Here is an 18,333-nt window from a genome sequence, read left to right on the forward strand (position 1 = left end):
ATCATTTCACATCAATACATACTGTTGGGTTTTTTTCCTCTATAATGGCTGTATAGTATTACACAACAAGAGGATAGGGAAACTGAGGCTCAGGAGAATGAGGTAACTTGTCCAAATGCACTAGTAAGGGACAGAGCCAGGACTCAAACTCAGATATGTCTGATTACTAAAGTCAGTATTTTAACTCGTGTATTATAAACCCTATTTTAAAAAAAGAAAAAGACAACATTTGACTCTAGCAGCCACTGTATCTATAATGTCATATTATAGATATACCAATATGCTATTTTTACCTTGAATTTAGACTGTCAATTTCATTATCCAGGAAACTGACCTAACCTTTAAGTGGTAGAAGGAATAAGATAACAGAGGATGATGGCAAAAAGATTCTCCATTAAAATTATATGTCCCCTGTGTTCTTTCAAAGCGTCTTAATTACCATAAACGATTTCAACCAGCTTGGATACCTAATGTGCCCACACGCAGCAAATCTGAAGTAGAAAACTAGAAGATGAGAAGAAATAAAGAGAACAGGAGATGCAATGAAGTTACACCCAGACAAAGGGAAATTATGATAATAGAATCCCACTGGAAGGGAATCCCACTCGCTAAATAAGAAACAATTTGAGCATCAAAATAAATAACAACAGATTATAACACATTAACTAAAACAGGAAACCACAGAGCCAGATAATGAATGAACTGAATGCATCTGATGAGGATGACAGAGTTTCACAGTAGTAGCTCTTCTCAAGGAGTACCTTAACAGCGGAGAAACCTAGAAAATACCATTTTAATAAATGATCAGAATGAACATCATCAGTAATGAGTAAAACCGTGTGCCACATGTCAGAATATAACAAGAAGAAATAGTGCCACTTCGTGACATTCCTGCCAAAGATGCATTAACTTGAACCTAATCCTGAGGAAACATTAGACAAACCTAAAGTGAGGGCCAGTCTACAAAACATCTGCACTATCATCTCTGAAGTATCAAGATCATTCAATTCCAGGAAAGACAAAGAACTATTCTTCCAGATAGAGGGAGAATAGAAGGAGATAACAAAATACAACACATTATTCTGAACTAGACCCTTCAATAGAGGGCATTCTTGAGACAACTGGTAAAACTTGAAAGGTAGTTGAAGAATAGAGGTAGTATTTTATCAATGTTAATTTACTTATTTTGATAAATGTATTGTGGTTATATAGAAAATACAGAACAAAATATTCAAAGGGGATGGAGTATTATGTCCCTTTCCTTTCAAATGACTTAGGAAAAATAAAACTTCTTTCCACTGGCTACTTCCGTGTAAGTTAGAGCTTGTTTTCAGATAAAAATATTGATTTTTAAAAGAATATGTTTAACAACTCTTAATACATACAAGTTTTGTAGGTAGAATTTCAGAAAGTTTAATAATACATAAAGAAAATCAGGTAAATTAGCAAGAAATTTCTTAGGGCAGTAAAACCAACAAAGTCAGGAATCCATTGTCAGTTTCCTCAAGCTGTCAAGACTCTGAACACCTTGTTGAACTCCTGAGTCTGCTGGAATCCATGGATTTTTATCACAAAGGCCGGCACAGTACTGACAGCAAGGGACTAAAAGGTAGTCATTTGTGAGAACTGGTGATTTGTAAATTTTAACCAATGAAATATTTAACATAGAACTTGCCAGTGTAATATTAAAATTATTTTTAAATCGTCATATTGATATGTCGAGAAATAAAAATTTGAAAGGGTATACAAACGATACAACAAAAATATCCTTGTCGTTTTTACAAACTAGATTAAAACATCCCTTTTTAATGCTGAAGCTATAAAATGTAGCAGGGTTAAATTCCTGTTTACCCTTCAACTCTTTCTACTTTATCAATACAAGCATACGAAAACTAAAAACTATTTACAGTACCTGTCAAAAGATCTGAACTGCACAGGTTGTTCCACAGACAGATCGCCGAGAGCTCCAAGGCAGGCTGGGGGCAGAAGGGCAGGATCCACCGTGACTCCATCTGCTGGTATGTTAACCAAGCTTCGGAGAATGTCCTTTACATTGACATTTTTTGAAACTGGAACTGATGGTGCAGCCTTGCTGTCCAACTCATTTCCGCCATCATTTTTGGTTTCCTGAGATTTATTGACTTCTAAAGAAAGAGTGCATAGCACCTCACTGATGGCGTCCGGGCCTGCGCTGACCCCTGGAGAGGCTGGAGGGGGAGATACATTCACGTTGCTTCCTAAGCCAGTAGCTGTTTCCTCTCCAATGCCTGAGTCCCTCCTTCGGGAAGATGATGTGCTTTCAGATTCTTCTGCTGATGCTGGAGTTAACGGGCTGAAACTTGCTGGTGTGTTTTCTACATCTTACCCGGAAACAGAAGAAAAGTACAAATCAAAAAACTGAAAACCAATTTTAAAAAGGTACATTCGGTCCTAAAGTCTTCTATATTATTTTAAATTATGAGCTATACGGCACATTCTGAAAGGCAAAAATAAATGACATAATTTATAAAATGTACTGAATAAATGTACCTATAATCAAAATAGATGGTATAATAAAATAAAAAATAGCAAAATACCTGAGACAACCCTCCAAACTGAACATGACATACCAATGGATAGCAAAACAAGGCTGAATGCCACTGGCCTACAAAAGTCCAAAATCCGTTGGATAAAGTGCAAGGCTCTTCGATACTCTAAGTCTACTGGAATGTACACTTCACCAGGTAGGAGCAGATTTGTCTTCTCTATGTAACACTTCCTCTCCAGCATCTGTCATAATGCCTGGGCCGACACAATGCTTGGCAAGTAGTAGGCAGTCAATAAATACTCATTTCCAACTTTATTTCCAGCTGCTCATGGAATCACACATTAGTTTACAACAAAAAATTACCTGCAATCTGCTGAACGTGGAACAATGTTCTGGGTTTCTGTGCCTTTATACATTGCCATCTCGTTGACAGTAACCCCGAGACCTCTACCTCAAACATGGTTTCTACTGCTACCCCTCCGACGCGCAGGAATAATTCAATGATCCTTAAATAATTCAATGATCCTTTACTCTCTTTCCTTCCCTCCAAGCAGGCATTCACTCTGTTTCAACAAAATGCTCCATCTTGCTAAATCCAAGTCATTGGTTCTCAGTCCTAGCAGTACGTGACAAAGCAGCAGTGGGTGCTTCTGGTTTTTCATCTGCTATCTCACTGGCTGCTCCCTCTGAATTCCCTTCACATCTTTTTGTCCAAATTTTTTTTTTAAGTGTGTTTTTCCAGGACCCATCAGCTCCAAGTCAAGTGGTTGTTTCAATCTAGTTGTGGAGGGCACAGCTCACAGTGGCCCATGTGGGGATCAAACCAGCAACCTTGTTGTTAAGAGCACTGTGCTATTACCCACGGAGCTAACTGGCTACTCCTCTCCCTAACTGATTAATTGCAGGAACTTAGTATTCAGTCCTCAGTCCTGTTCTCTCTCAACACTTGTTCCCTTAGTGGGGGATTTACTCTCAAAGTTTTAAATACCACTATATCGAAAAACAAAGAAAGCTCGGACTGTTATATGTAACTGCCTACTCTACATCTTTTATGTCTAAAAGACGTCAACACGTTGAACACTGAATTTCTTTCCCTGAACATGTTTTACCTTCAGTCTATCCAACTGCACCTTATAATCATTCTTGACTGTCCTCCATCTTTCACATCAACACACCTAATATTTTAAAATCCTATTTTCTCTACCATCAAAATATATGCATAATCTGACTACTTACTACTCACTAGCTCTACAGCTACGACCCTAGTCTACCTCTGAATCATCTTGCCTGGATTATTGCAATATCCTCCTGACTGGTAGTATTATAACACTGTTATATTAATGAACCTATTGGCCCATGCTTCCTGGTATTCACTTCCTTGAATCTGGGCTGGGCCTGACTGACTTGAACCAATAGAATGAGGCAGAAGTACACTGGGCTAGTTCTGTGCTCAGGCTTTAAGACGGTCTGGCAGCTGGCACATTCTTGGAGTCCCCGAACATCTCTGTAAGCAATCTGGCTACCTTGCTGGAGAGATCATGGAGAGAGGCCATATGAAGATAGAGGAACTCCAAATTAATGGAGGAAAACCAAGGAATTCAGCTGAGAACAAGCATCAAGGTCCCAGACATATAGTCATCCCATTCAAGGCATTTCAGTCAGTCGGCCCCAACTCTTGGTAGGAATGAATCATTACCACTGTGCCCTGTCCAAATGGAATTCACAGAATATTGATGACAAGACTAAAATATTTGTGGTTTTTCCACTAAGCTTCAATGTAATGTGTTACATAGCAGTACATAACTAAAACATTGGGTTTTCCTTGCTCTCTAGGGCGTATTCGCAACACAGAATCCTGAGTGTAATTTAAAAACATTAATCGTAATTTCTATATTCAAAACCCTCCAATAATTCCCCAATATCCTTAGAGTAAAAATCCACATCCCATTTCCCCTCGTCATATTCCTGATATTTTTTCTATGTTTGATTATTTTCTTCTCTTAGTACTTACCACCTTCTAAACTACTGCATAATTTATTTATTACATGTACTTATTTTCTATTTTCTCTCACTGGAATACAAGCTCCCTGAGGGCAAACTAAACTTTTTTTTTCTCTTTTGTTTATGCATAAACCCAAGTACCTAGTAGACACCAAATGAATATTTATTGAATAAACAAACAGCCTCTGTTGGGTGGCAGCTACTTCTACCACCATAGTTGCTTTTCTAACTATACATCTATAACTGGCAGTTTCTTCTATAACTCCAATTATTACAGTTATTTGTTAACAAATCTGTCTTTTATAAGAAACATGAGTTATTCTTCACAACAAAAGCTTAAACACAATGTTTAATACTTTATGTGCAAAGAACAACATCTCACGTACTTCTTAATCAGATAGCTCATTTATAGAACAGAAATCATCTTCCAATTACAATTAACTACACAGTACTTAAAATATTTAGTTATTAATAAAAACAAGTGTATGCTCTCACTTTATACATAAATGGATTTAAATTCCAGAATCAATGTTTTATCTATTTTCAGTAGGTAACATTTTACTTGAACTTTGGATGCCAGGGAATAAAATACAGAAACTTACCAGAGAGTGATAAATTCACACTTTCACTACCAGTTTCCTTAAGTGACTGGCTACGCCTTTCATTCTGGGGTTCCAAAATATCTCTGTACTTCGAGACCATAAGAACAGAGATAAAATATACAACTGCCAAGGCTAAAAATTGAGCTTGTTTGCTATCCTCCTGGGGAAAGATAAAAGTAGTTGATCATGGCACTATTAAATAACACTCTTTATTTTACATGATGCTATTTAAATATAAAACATGTTTACAAATCTTCCTATACATGCAGAAAATAATAAATTCAACTGAGCAAAAACCAGACAAATGTCCTTGGAAAAATGCCCATAGATGAGAGGCTTTATGCTTGTGATACATGGAAAGGAAGAAGTTGGCTCATTTTTCAAGTAAGTAACGCAATCTGAAGAAACATGTCTTAATATACTTCATAATATTAATCAAATAGCAACTATCATTATATATGAATAACGATTTTTACTTCTAATTATAAGAATTAAAATATGTAAAATAATCACAATAACAGTTTTCATAAAAGACAAACATTCCAGAGGAAAAAAAGTAAGGGTATCAGATACCTAACAGGATGCCAAAGGAATTCCTGAGAATTGTAAATAGTACAGACAACCAAGTGTCCAAGATTGAAAATATAGTCTCTTCCAGAAAGAAAAAGACAAACTAGAGTGGCCTCTAAAAGAGGTGCAGGCCTCATGCTAAGCTCTACTACAGATTATCTACGCAGCTGTACATCAATGACCTTTTCATCTGGTCCAATTCCACAGCTTCAAAGGGACCCTCCACACATCACTGTCCTGATAACTTTTCAAAATAGGTTTAAACTTAATTAATTAAAAAAAACAACTCAAACTTGTCCATCAAATCCTGAAAACTAAAGGTACCTCAAGTAGCAGATAAATTTAGGATAAGGAAAACAAAGAACAATGCTGCCTAGTAGATAAATAAATGGGAACAAATGGTACAGATGAAACCAAAAGTTAATAATTAACTAAAGTTTTGGACACAATTTCAGGGGAAAAATGAGATATCAGGCTCTACCTGAATATATCGACTTGATATATTAGACATATTTGTAATCTAACAAGAATCTATGGTACTTTTTAGCATGTGTAAAAAGTTATTAGTCTAGATGGAAAAGATGAATATACGTTTTTCCTTTTTTGTTAACCATCCTTTTCTCTAGACATGCTTGTGTTCTTCTGCCACACAATCCTGTCATCTGGTATGATAACTAATGCTAATGAAATCAACCTTTAAAATGTAGGCAAATAACTAACTTGGTCTTAATTTCTTAACCTGTTATAAATTATTTATACCTATCTAAATCTTTATTTAGCCCACTGATATGTTCAATGTTTACTAACTAAACCCCTGAAATCAATTGTAGCTTTTACTGAATATATCCTGTGAATCAGGCACTATGCTATGTACTTCATATAAATTCCTTAACCCATTTGAACAAGATGAGGCCTAAAGAAGTTATGTAATTTACCAACACCCACACAGCAAGTGAAAAGCAAAATTGACCTCAGATTAGAGTGATTAATAACCTTAGCTCTTAACCTCAACACAATATTTTTTTCATATTCCCATTTTTCATTTCCTTTTTCATCAAAGTCTGCTTATGGTAGAAGAGGCTCTGGGATATCATTTGGGGAATACGGACTTTTCTCTTTTCTAAAATTCCTATACAGTGATTATGTAACTTTTATAATTACAAAAAAAAAATTGTTACTTTCAAAAATGACATGGTATATATAGGAAATATTATAATTCTCTTTCCACATACTGTGATGTAATAGCCTGTTAGAAAGTTTTAAAGGGCCAAACCATATACAGCCAAGGTGAGGAGTTTTGATTTTAAGTGCTATGGTAAGATATTAAAGAATTTTTAAAGGAAAAGAGTTATACCATCCATTCTAGATTTTTAAAATTATTCTAGGAAATACAAAGTTATGGGGCAAAAGACTCAATACCTGAAGGAAAGAGAATGGGAAGACAAGGAAGCAGCAATATTTGGTCCCAAAATAAACCAGTCAGCAGATTCAGAAAAAACAAAAGTTGATGGTTTCTTAATTAAAGGAGTAATAACAGCTACCGAAAAGAAAAAAAAAAAAAAAAAATGAGACCTAGGGAGGCAGTATAGCCAAATGGTTAACATTAAACTTTCAAGATTCAGATTCTCTAGATCCTTAACCCATTGCCACCTTTTACGACTTGCTTGATCTTAAGCAGATTATTTAACAAAATACTATATTTCTCATAGAATTATTGTATGAATTAAATGAGGTCATACACATAGAGCATCTAGTTCTGTGCTTCAGATACAGTAAGTGTTCAATAACTATTAATTGTACTGTTAAACCTTGTATACATGCATAAAACAGTGAAGGGCTCGAGGACTAAAACACAAGAGGAGGGAAAATTAAGAATTGAAGTTACAAAGTTGATTAAAAAGACATATAATATAGAACATCAGGTACTTAACACACAGTAAGTGCTCAATAAATATTGATTAATGACAGGACTCCAAAACCTGGTGAGTAGGATAACAAATGACTTTTATTTTCATAGTTGTGCTTTTTTATATGACTGTACAATTTCTACAAGAAACTTGGCCAAAATCAGTTAAAACAAAACTGGGAAAGTGGGAAATAAGAATCAGCTAAGAGAATATGTGAAAGAAAGGTGATAACTTACGATGTCTCTGAAGACAACTGCCCTAAGGCGATTAATATCCATGTCTTGTAAGAGCCTGTCAAAATCTCTTACTGGAGATATACCGCCAGTCACCATGTCCACGGGACTCTAAGACAAAAAACATATACATATACATTACACAGATACAGTTTTTAAAGAAATAAACATAGTATTCCACGAACCAGAAAAACAAAGCCGTAAGATTGTTTTTCCCTGTTTATTTTTTCTACTTCTTTCCTGTTCTTTTTACGGGTGTTGTGATAGAGGTATAGAAGGGAGCCATGAAGGAAAAAACAAACTGCATGTTAACTCTAACTCATCAAGTCCATGAACTACAGATTAACATATCGGAACGGAAAAGGTATCATAGACACAAGAAAAGTAAACATTTGGAAAAGCAGACGAGATTAAGTATAAGCAAATCTTTACTGTATGTTTAAACACAAATATTCGAATGTTAAGTCCACAGACTAAAATAACTATTTTAGGACCTCTGTCAGATTTATTTAACTTTATGTTGAAGTAAGCAAATAAATTTAAGATCTTAATCGTAAAATGAAAGTATGCTTTTTTATTTAATTAAATATTCTGTATGCTTACCTTTGCTGCAGACTTCCCCATAGGAATCAGGCTATGTATTGATTTCTGGCCTTTTGCTGCATCTCCTCTAGCTTTCAGTTGTGAATGCTGCTGACACTCTAAGCAATTCCTTACTGCCACTGCACACACTGTTATTTATTTTAAGGACAAGATCGGGTAAGAAAAGAAAATTATCTTTACGATTACAGAACTGATAAGAATCACCTACGCAATACAATTTATATAAGGTTTTATTTAAAACAGATTACCTTCAGCAAGTTCCTATAATGTCCTGGACTTTATCACCACCCTACTATTGGTTTTCTGACTTTGTTAGCTACAGTTAGGGCCCACTGCTAAGAGGGAATCAGCTCAAGAATCTTAATAAACAGGCTAATGTTTCTTGGGCCTCACCTAAGCTACCTGCAATGATCTTTCATTAATGGAAAGATAGGGAAGAAGAGAACTGAAAGAAAGGTGGAAAAAATAAAAGCAAATCACATTGCATGAACTAGTCTATGATAATAAACTTCTATTACCTTCTTTAAAGTAAAATAGTTAAACAGGAAACTAGTGTGTTTTTCTTATAATGTATTATTACAGCATGATATTAATAGAGACTGATAGAGTATAACATTCATAGGGAATATTTATTGGTTCTACATTTTACTGGCTTTCATTAAAACTGTTTAAAATGAGGGGAACAGAAAAGAGATTGTGATTAACACATAGTCCAGAATTACCTCTCTCAACATCTCACCAACTGGGCAGCTACTTGGGTTTAGAAATTAATTTTTAACTCTAAATGATGAATTAGGTAATGCGCAATTGACTATAAACAGTTGGACATCATGTATTCATCTCAGTTCCCAACTAAATCATTAGCACTCAAGGTCTGAACAAGAGTGGGAGAACAAATTAGAAACCAAACAATAAACTTAAGTGGGAACTTTAAATACCACTATCATATGGCTAACAGACACAGAATTGAGAACAGAGAAGTATTCAGAAAGGTGCCAAAAGAAAGCAACAAAAGTCAAAAAAAAAAAAAAAAGAAGAAGAAGAAGAAGAAGAAGAAGAAGGGAGGGAGGCAGGCAACAAGGGAGAATATGGAATCCAACACTATCAGATTTGGAATCAGGCCCAGGAAAATCACTTTTATACTACTTTTGTCACAGGTTGCATAAAATCAAGTTTGGGTTTTCATGACAAAGTTAAAAACTACACAAGACTGCCAAGTGTCAATCAGTGTCAGTATCCTACCTTCTTCGCCCAATCTCAGGAAAGAACAAGAATGAGAAGACCAGGGATCAAAACATTTGGATTATTACCAAGCTTACCATACTCTACTAAGCGATCTGGAACGTTACTCTCTGAATCTCATTTCCATATCTAAGAGATGGTACTAGGGAAGATTGAATTTTCTCTTTATTTTCTTCTACAGCTATAAAACTGAGGGCAATACAATATTCCCTAGCTTCTGAATCTAATACCTCTTGCATATAGTGAAGCACTGCTAATGTAGCCTTGTATTTTCAATTCAGAAATGTACTTTTTTTGGAAAAGTGGCAATATACTTTTTAAATGGCAGATATGAAAGCAATGGAGTCTAAATATTTTAATACATTACCAATAGAAAGTTTAAGTATGCTATAACAGAGAAAGAGTAGGAACACTAGTTAAACAAACCACTATATTCAAATTCCAACTTCACCAATTACAGGTTTTCAATTCTGATGTTTCCTTATTTCTCTGATCTCAATTTCCTCATGAATAATTTTTAAAAAAGACTGCTGACTCACTGTGAATATCAGCAATAATGACAAATGATGGTAGTCAATAAATAATAGCTTGTTTTGTGATGCTCACCATTTGAATCTTTTTTACTTAAAATTTTAAAACTTTCTAAAAATTACACCATATTCGTTAGCGCATCCTACGTTTAAAAGTACTTTGAATAGCACTTTGAATAAAAATAATCATTGTATTAAAAAAGACTAAATACAAGTATGTCTCTGTTTATATAACACATTCTTGCTAAATATGAGAAATATTTCATTAATTAGATTTTCCACTTCTGATGTTATATTTTCATAGGTGCCTTATTTCTGATCCATCTTCATAAGCTATGGTGTGTGATGATTTTGCTTTCATTTCCTGGTCTCCCTCTCTCCATCTACTTCTCTCCATTTAATATGCAAATCGTTAACAAAGTTTCAGTATTTACAACTAGATACAGGAAACCTTCTGCAGTAAGAAAAAAAAAAAATTTGGTTCACCTAAGGAAGCCCAGATAACACTATAAATTCCAGTCATGTATTTTAACTTTTACCTAAGGAAGAACTGCCTCCAGGAAAACAACAGAGATTTAATAATTTTATTAACCGCTTTAACAAATTAGCCCACCTTATGTGGATAAAGGTTGTACCTGAATGATGCTAGTTTAGAACCTTGTTACTCAAGTGTGTTGTAAGAGAAGTACCATACACATCACCAGACATTTGTCAGAAAGAAAATTTTAGGCTTAATCCCAGACCCATATAATCTGAACTGCATTTTAACAAGATCCTCTCAGGAGATTATGTGAATGAATTACCTTAAAATTTGAGAAGCACTACATGAGAACAAAAGGAAATGATTAGGGAAAGAGGGCTAATGCTGTTCAGAATCAACTTAGCAAACTTTTCAAAACGTGTCCTCCACCTCTGTCCAAGTTCACTAAATCCTTCACTCTCTGCAAGTTAAAATACAGCGCTTGACAAATTCACTAGCACACATTTGCCCAACAGGAGAAAGGCAATTTTCAATTGAAAATGTCTGGCTTACTGGAAATTTTTAAAGTAAATTCCTAACTTATGGATTTTAACAGCTCACCTAAACGAAGACACTGCCGTAAAATGCCTCCCGATGACATATTTTTTTCAGCTTCAATTTCGGTAAAGCCAAGAGAACTTGCAAATATAAGCACATCCACAAGACTGATTATCCTTTGCAAAAATGTCACAGAGGCTTCTATTGAAAGGCCTTGAGTGGGTTCAATATTTTCCAGCTCGTGCTGTAAGGAATCAAGTTTCACAATTACATGGATATTCTGATTGAAATCTCATTTTATTAGACACATTCTCTAAAATCCTAAATTTTATAAAAATCCAGGCATTCGGAAATCTAGTACAACAGAGTGATTTCCTTATCATTTATCTAAAAACAAGGCAAAGGAAACATACAGGTGAGACCCCTTCAATCATATTCACTAGCTGACTCATCCCTAAGAAATCAACATTCGTTTTAGTTCTTCCATTCCTGTCGCTTTTGATTTACAGCACATATCATGCATAGTAATCACCACATACAAGTTTTAATCAATAAAGATGCATAAAAAGTCATGTTTTCACACCAATTTTATATAGTAGTTAAGTCCTTACTGTAGCCGATGTAGCAGCTGAAAGCAATGGCAGTATACCCCCACAAGCCATGACCATATTGTCCATCACTTGAGAGATGAGATGAATTGTGTTGTGTACAAAGATGATATTATCACTGCTATTCACGAAGTCCATAACTGTCTTTGTTGAATGGCTGTCCAAAGATAAATGATGTTTACTGATAAAGCTAAAGAAAGGAAATCACAATTTGCCTACTTTAGGGGAGGGAGGACAAGAAGGTTCTTTTGCTTCATCTTGAAAGCAGAGTAAAGTTAAAGATGCAGCAGGCATCTAGGGGTGTATACTTCCCCAGAAGATGTAGACCATTTCATACCAGCAGTTACTATCCAAGCCCCTTTTCCGTGCTGAAGCATAAATGCTATTCATCTCACACTTGATATAGAAAGTTGCACTAAATTCTCTTTAACTAGGGACAAAAACAGTGAAGTCATGTGGCAAAAATTAAGAGATAAATGGTGCTAAATTTGAAAATGGTGCTATTAAAAATGAATTTTCTACTAACATTTCTTAGATAATGCCATGAAACGCTTTTTAACAGAATAAAAGTAGTATACAAATAACAAAAACAAATTAGGCACTTTTAAAATCATAAACCATTCATAATAGAGGATAATCTGCAATACACAGATTCCTAATACCAAAAACACACTGGAGAATTGGGATGTTATACGTAAATCTCAATTCTTTTTTAGTACTTCTAGCAGTAAATCCACTTGTTAGGTCTACCTTTAGGTGATTTATATGCTGTAAAACATGCCACAGGAAATGTTCAGCAAATTTTTTGAAAGAAAAAAACCTGATTTTCAAGTGTTTGTAATCCAGACAGGGTAAGTCATTTTTATAATGGGGAGTAAAAGTTAATTCAATAGAACTTTACAATAGAATAATTTATATTCTATTTTTTAACCAAATATCTGAAATTAACTGAAAATATTAACTATATAAATTTCTTTGACAGCAAACTTAAGTTTATACACATCTTCTATAACAAACTTATGGACAAACCTTCTCCACATTTGTATATCTGTTTCTATCGAAAATAACAGATCAGTGAGCAATCGTTGATGCATCTGAGACCATTTGAACTCGGGAATACGAAACACAGATCTGGAATCCCTCCTTTGTCCATTAACGGCATCTGGGGCTATTCCTTGCCCTGAGTGCTCTTGTTGCCTTGATGTCTAATACAGAAAAAGAACAATAAAACAAGTTCAACTTCAAAGGAAGGCATTAATAGTACTTTAATAGCTTCTATGCGATTCATCTATCAAACACATTTTAGGATACTAGGGAACCAAATAAGAGAAAAATTGTCAATGAGTAACAATATTTTAATACACTTAAAGCAAAGTTCTCAAATGTGCTCAACTACCATAATTCATCAATTAGCTTGGAACCACGTTAGTATTACTGCCAGCTAATGTACCACTTTTATAAAGCAATCAAGAAGTCCTTTGAGCATTAGCATGAAGGAAAGGCATTATCTGGATTATAAATTCTCTTAATTAAGAACAGAAATAAAACAATAGAATGAAGAACAAACCAATAGGAAAATGTAAAAGAGAAAAGAGTTAAATAAAGTGGGAAATGACAGCATGCAGCTAACCACTGTCTAATGAATCACTCTGAGATACTGGGAAATGGGACAACTGAACCCCTAGATCTCACAAAGGCACTTCCCGCTTACAAAGTAAACAAACTGCAAACCGCATGGAATGATTTTAAATCACATACTTAGTAAAAAATCAAACAAAACAAACATACACTGGCAGGTAGTTCAGCCGGAGAGTAGAGCTGGATTTTGTTGGAAAACTAATGTGCTAACTACGATTGGGTTACTAAACACAGGGTAAAAGGTAAGCATTTCCAATGTTTGCTTTAGAAATTAAAATTATGCCAATCCTGAGACTTGAGAGTAGTAACTTTTGGTGATGCTGTGGTGAAAATAAGAAGAAGAATAAAGCTGCTACTAAATGAACTCATACTAAAAGCCAAACCCAATGCTAAAGAAATACATTTACATGCATTGCAATCATGTAATTGCAAATAGGATATAACCGATTCCAAAATGAAAGTACATACATTTGTTCTATTTTAACTCATGCAAATACATTTCAAGAAGACAATAAATATAATCACCTCAAGCACAAGTTGATGAGGCTGAGATGCTTCCACATTTGTACTGGCCTTCAATTCCAGTCTTTCAGTATCTGTGGCAACATTGGAAACATCCAACTTTGCAATCTTCTGCTCAGAAGCACTAGGAGAGTCGAAGACATTACCCTGAGAATCATTCAATAATTTGGTTTCTCTAGCAAAGTTAGTTGTTTTCTTCCCTTCCTCCAGCATCTGACCAGCGTCTGATTGTACAGTTGTTTGGGAGGCTGAAGTGTCAGGTGAGGTAGCTGAAGACCCTGACGCTGTCACAGTCAAGGTTCCGGAATCTTTAGAATCTTGAGTTTCGGTATCAGTGTGCTTCTTACTTACAGGTTCCTCCTCTTGAAATACTCTTTTTTGGTCATTACGAAATATATTGAGTCTTTCACTGGCTTCACTTGGAGCTGGAGACAAACTATTATCTTGGATCTCTGTGGGTAGACTGGCTTCCTCATTGGGACCACTTTCTACCTTGAGTTCTACATAATCATCATCATCTTCTTCTTCTACTATAGACTTATCCAGTAATTCTGGTACCTCTGAAGCATCCTCTTCTGAAGGAGAACTTACAGATGCACGTACTTCACTGACAGTCGTATCTTTTCCACTTGTTTTCACAGCATCAGAAGAAATGGTCCCAGGTTCTATTATGTCAGAAGATACTTCTAAATCACATACATTAATTGTTTCATTTATAGGTGTTTCTTCTAAAGGGACTTCATCCAGTAACTCCTGATTTTCTCTCCCAGTTTCCCCTCCTTCATTAGATGTATCATGAGTTTGTGGTTCAATGTTGGATGCAGAGTCTACTGAACTTGTCTTCTCAATACTTGACTTTTCGTCACTATTTCTGGTGACATGAAGAGACAAAGGAGAATCCTTCGAATCTGACTGCTGAGATCCTACTGAAACATTTACATCCCTGCTAACGCCAGAGAGTCCTTGAACTGAAGAATATTGCTCTATTTCTTCATCAACAGTTCCCTGGTGTTCTCTAAATATATTGGCAAGGTTTTCCTTGTGTATTTCAAAAGTAACCTAGATGAAAGACATATAATCAATCAAAATATGCAAAAGAAATGAACAGAGCATATAGAACATATAGTATTCAACAATCTTGCAAATACATGGCTTATATAATGCAATAAAACAATTCTCCTTTAATATCCTTACAAAATGATAATCACAAAATTCTAAACAGTCAAGAACAATTATAGCTATCCTTCATCCTAACAGGTAGCATGGCCTCAAACCACATCGAGAACAAGGTTGTTTAGCCTATTCTTAAAGATTCATGGGAAAAAACACACTATTCTACTGGCCTCTGTAACTTGTACGTATGTACCATTGAGAAGTGCTTAGTGGACAAGAATAATACATTGTTTCAACTGCAATGAATACCTATTACCCCATGATATATCCTCAGCACATATATAGATATAGATATATAAAATGCTAACCATTATAGCAGTTTTCCATATATTAAGCTACCAAAACTTCTTTCTTACTAAGCTAAAGAATACAAATAGTTTTAGGAGTGAAAATAAAATTCAACCCTTCCTCAAAGATCAACTGTAATTTTCAAAGTCTGAACCGGTCACAAATGGTCTGAAAGTTTGAGTTCATGCATCCCTGCATTCCTTCTTTCCACTTGTGAGTTAGTGACTATTCACGCATTCAACACTGAACATCCCCATTTGGCCTTTTACCCAAATAAATGGAAAAACAATTAGAGGAAAAGTATAAAAGACAGATTTTTAATGCCAAAGGTTTATAATTTTTTTATCTTGTCAAGAATTGTTATCTTACATCCATTATGTGATTGCCACTGGTGTTTCGATAAGAAATGCCTCTAAAAATAGTATAATACAGGCAGAAAGCATAGGCATAGTTATAGTTTACCAATGTGAGAACTGTTTGTTCCTGCAACCTCCATTATTATAACATATATTGTCAACAAACCTTAACTGGGCCCTGGTTTGGATGGGTGGTAGGAGATGCGCAAAGGTCCATAGGCCTTTCTGAATCACAGGTGTACATACACGTGGATAAAAGGCCAAGTATAACTAAGATGCACGTATCCTTCTATTGCTGTAACTACACAGCCTTTACTCATGACATGCCCAGTACATGTGTGCCCTAATGTGCTAGAGCTAAAAATAAAAACGTTTAGAAGTAAAAATTTTCCTAAAAGTAAATATTTGGGGAACTTTTTTGAGTATTTCAGAATGAAATTCATGTATTCAATGCCAAAGAGTAAAATGGCTTTGTAACATTAACAAAATACCAATTTCTTTTACTCCCAGAAAGCCAGTATTTTCTTTGAACTAAGTTCTTTATTTTGACCAATTCCTCATTTATTCAACATAATCTACCTGCCTTCATGCAGCTTATATTCTAAAGGAGGAGGCTGGCAAGTATATAAGATAATGTCAACTAATAAGAGATCGGAAGAAAAAAGGAAATAGAGAATAACCAAAGATGACAGTCTAGGGTGTATTTTACTAGGGTAACTGGGAAAGGACTCTTAAGGATGTTATTTTGAACAGATCATAATAAAGTGAGAGAGCAAGTAATATCAGAGCAAGTATATCAAAAAGAAAAGTTTCAGGCAAAAAGAAGAACAAATGTGAAGGTCCTAGAGCCAAAATAAGCGTGGTATGTTTGAGGAACAATATTAAACCAGCAGATACAGAGCTGTCAACGAGGGCAGAGATCATGATTACAGAGCATTACTGCCTGTGCGAAAGACAACGAGTTTTATTCTGAGTGAGAGAGAGCCATGAGGGGGTTCTGAGGATGAAGACATGATCTGATTTCTAGTCTATGGAGAAAACTGACTTTAGAGAGATCATTTCTGCACTGATCCAACAATGATCATCATCTAAGGAAGGCCAGTGACATACCACCAACCTCAAGTGGGTCTGCAAATAGCCAGTCTACAATAGCCAGTATCTTTCAATAACCATTTGCTTGACTTTATTCAAATTACGGTTTTTAAAATTTATTATAAAATGTATCAGTAAACATGAATATATACAATTTCTACGTACAGGGTAAGAAACAAACTTTTTAATCCCACGTGCCTACTTACCCGTGTCAAACGAAACACCACCACTACCTCACAGCTCCTCCACGTGCCCATCCCCAACTAAACCCCCAATCTCCCCACCCCCATCAAAAGGAAATCATTATCCTGACATTTCATTTCAGCGTTTCCTACTTGTTTTTTAAGAGTTTTACTGTACAGTCAATATACCTAGCATGTTTAGTTTGAGAAACTAAGTATATTACAAACCCAGCCAGCTTTGTAAGGAAAAGCCAACATTGCCACAAGTAACTAAAGATTCCCAGGAGAAGAGAAGCTACACAGACCCCGTGAGTCGGAGCCGAGCTCCAGCTTCTCTAAGAGGACACAGAAGGCTAATTCGGGCAAGTCTGCAGGCAAGCACAGTCCTTAGGAAACACCGAGACACACAGAGGCCAAGAGAACAGGAGCTTCTGTGAGGAGTAGTGTGGGCCGCACAGTGGGTACCTAGCATGAATAAGGTCCAGGAAGTGGACTATATTCTCCACTTCTAAGTTCACCATGGTCTACCTCTCCTCTCAGAAGTAGATCAAAGCAGATCACACTTTTGAAAGGCAAAGTGACCCAGGCAGCAGGACTAGAAGACAGAGCAGGAACCAAAGTAGCACATGGTCAAGACAAGCCAAGGAGTCATAAAACACGGGCCCAGCTCATGGGGGTAATTTGTCCTCAGGTTTTACACAAATATTATAAAGGCAGCTGGCATTTCAGTGATAATAGTTCCCCCGAAGTCAAACCCTTCCGTTTTAGATGGACTGTCACATGTCTGCTACATAGCTGCCATCCTGGGCTCTCCCTTCACTCTATTCCTGGAGACTTCTTTCATCTCTATTCTGTGTTGCTTCTCCTGTTTGCTATATTCTAAATCGTTGTTGTCTTCTCTCCTGTCAGTGTAGAACATCTTCCAGTGCCTTCTTGGAAAAGGGTACATATTGAACTAAATTTTTGAGACCTGAAAATATCCCACCTTCAGATTTAGGTCAGATTGAGTATAAAATCATAGCCTGGAAAGCATTTACATTCAGAATTTGAAACACTGAATGCAACATTTCTTCATTGCATTATTTCTGTACTTAATGCTGGAAGTCTGAGGCCATTCCGACCCTGACCCTTCATATGACCTATTCTGTTTTTTGTGAAATCTTGTAAAATCTTCTCATTGTTCTCAGCACTTCAACTTGGCACGGTCTATGTTCATCCTTTGTGCTAAATACACTGGGCCC

The 18,333-nt window shown here is 35.7% G+C and overlaps 1 protein-coding gene across 3 annotated transcripts in view; it reads right to left on the bottom strand.

Annotated features, from left to right (window-relative positions):
- Nucleotides 1–18,333, bottom strand: part of LRBA (LPS responsive beige-like anchor protein) — a 570,825-nt gene that overhangs the window by 426,119 nt on the left and 126,373 nt on the right. For all 3 annotated transcript variants that reach the window (XM_081075612.1, XM_081075611.1, XM_081075613.1), the window contains exons 23-30: nt 14,005–15,060; nt 12,871–13,046; nt 11,845–11,998; nt 11,297–11,477; nt 8,444–8,571; nt 7,844–7,951; nt 5,131–5,290; nt 1,913–2,360 (exon numbers count right to left, since the gene is read on the bottom strand). In XM_081075612.1, the coding sequence (XP_080931738.1) occupies nt 1,913–2,360; nt 5,131–5,290; nt 7,844–7,951; nt 8,444–8,571; nt 11,297–11,477; nt 11,845–11,998; nt 12,871–13,046; nt 14,005–15,060 (2,411 nt within the window). The remainder of the gene's footprint in view (nt 1–1,912; nt 2,361–5,130; nt 5,291–7,843; nt 7,952–8,443; nt 8,572–11,296; nt 11,478–11,844; nt 11,999–12,870; nt 13,047–14,004; nt 15,061–18,333) is intronic.

The sequence above is a fragment of the Rhinolophus hipposideros genome (assembly GCF_964194185.1).
Source record: "Rhinolophus hipposideros genome assembly, chromosome: 16".
NCBI lineage: Eukaryota > Metazoa > Chordata > Mammalia > Chiroptera > Rhinolophidae > Rhinolophus > Rhinolophus hipposideros.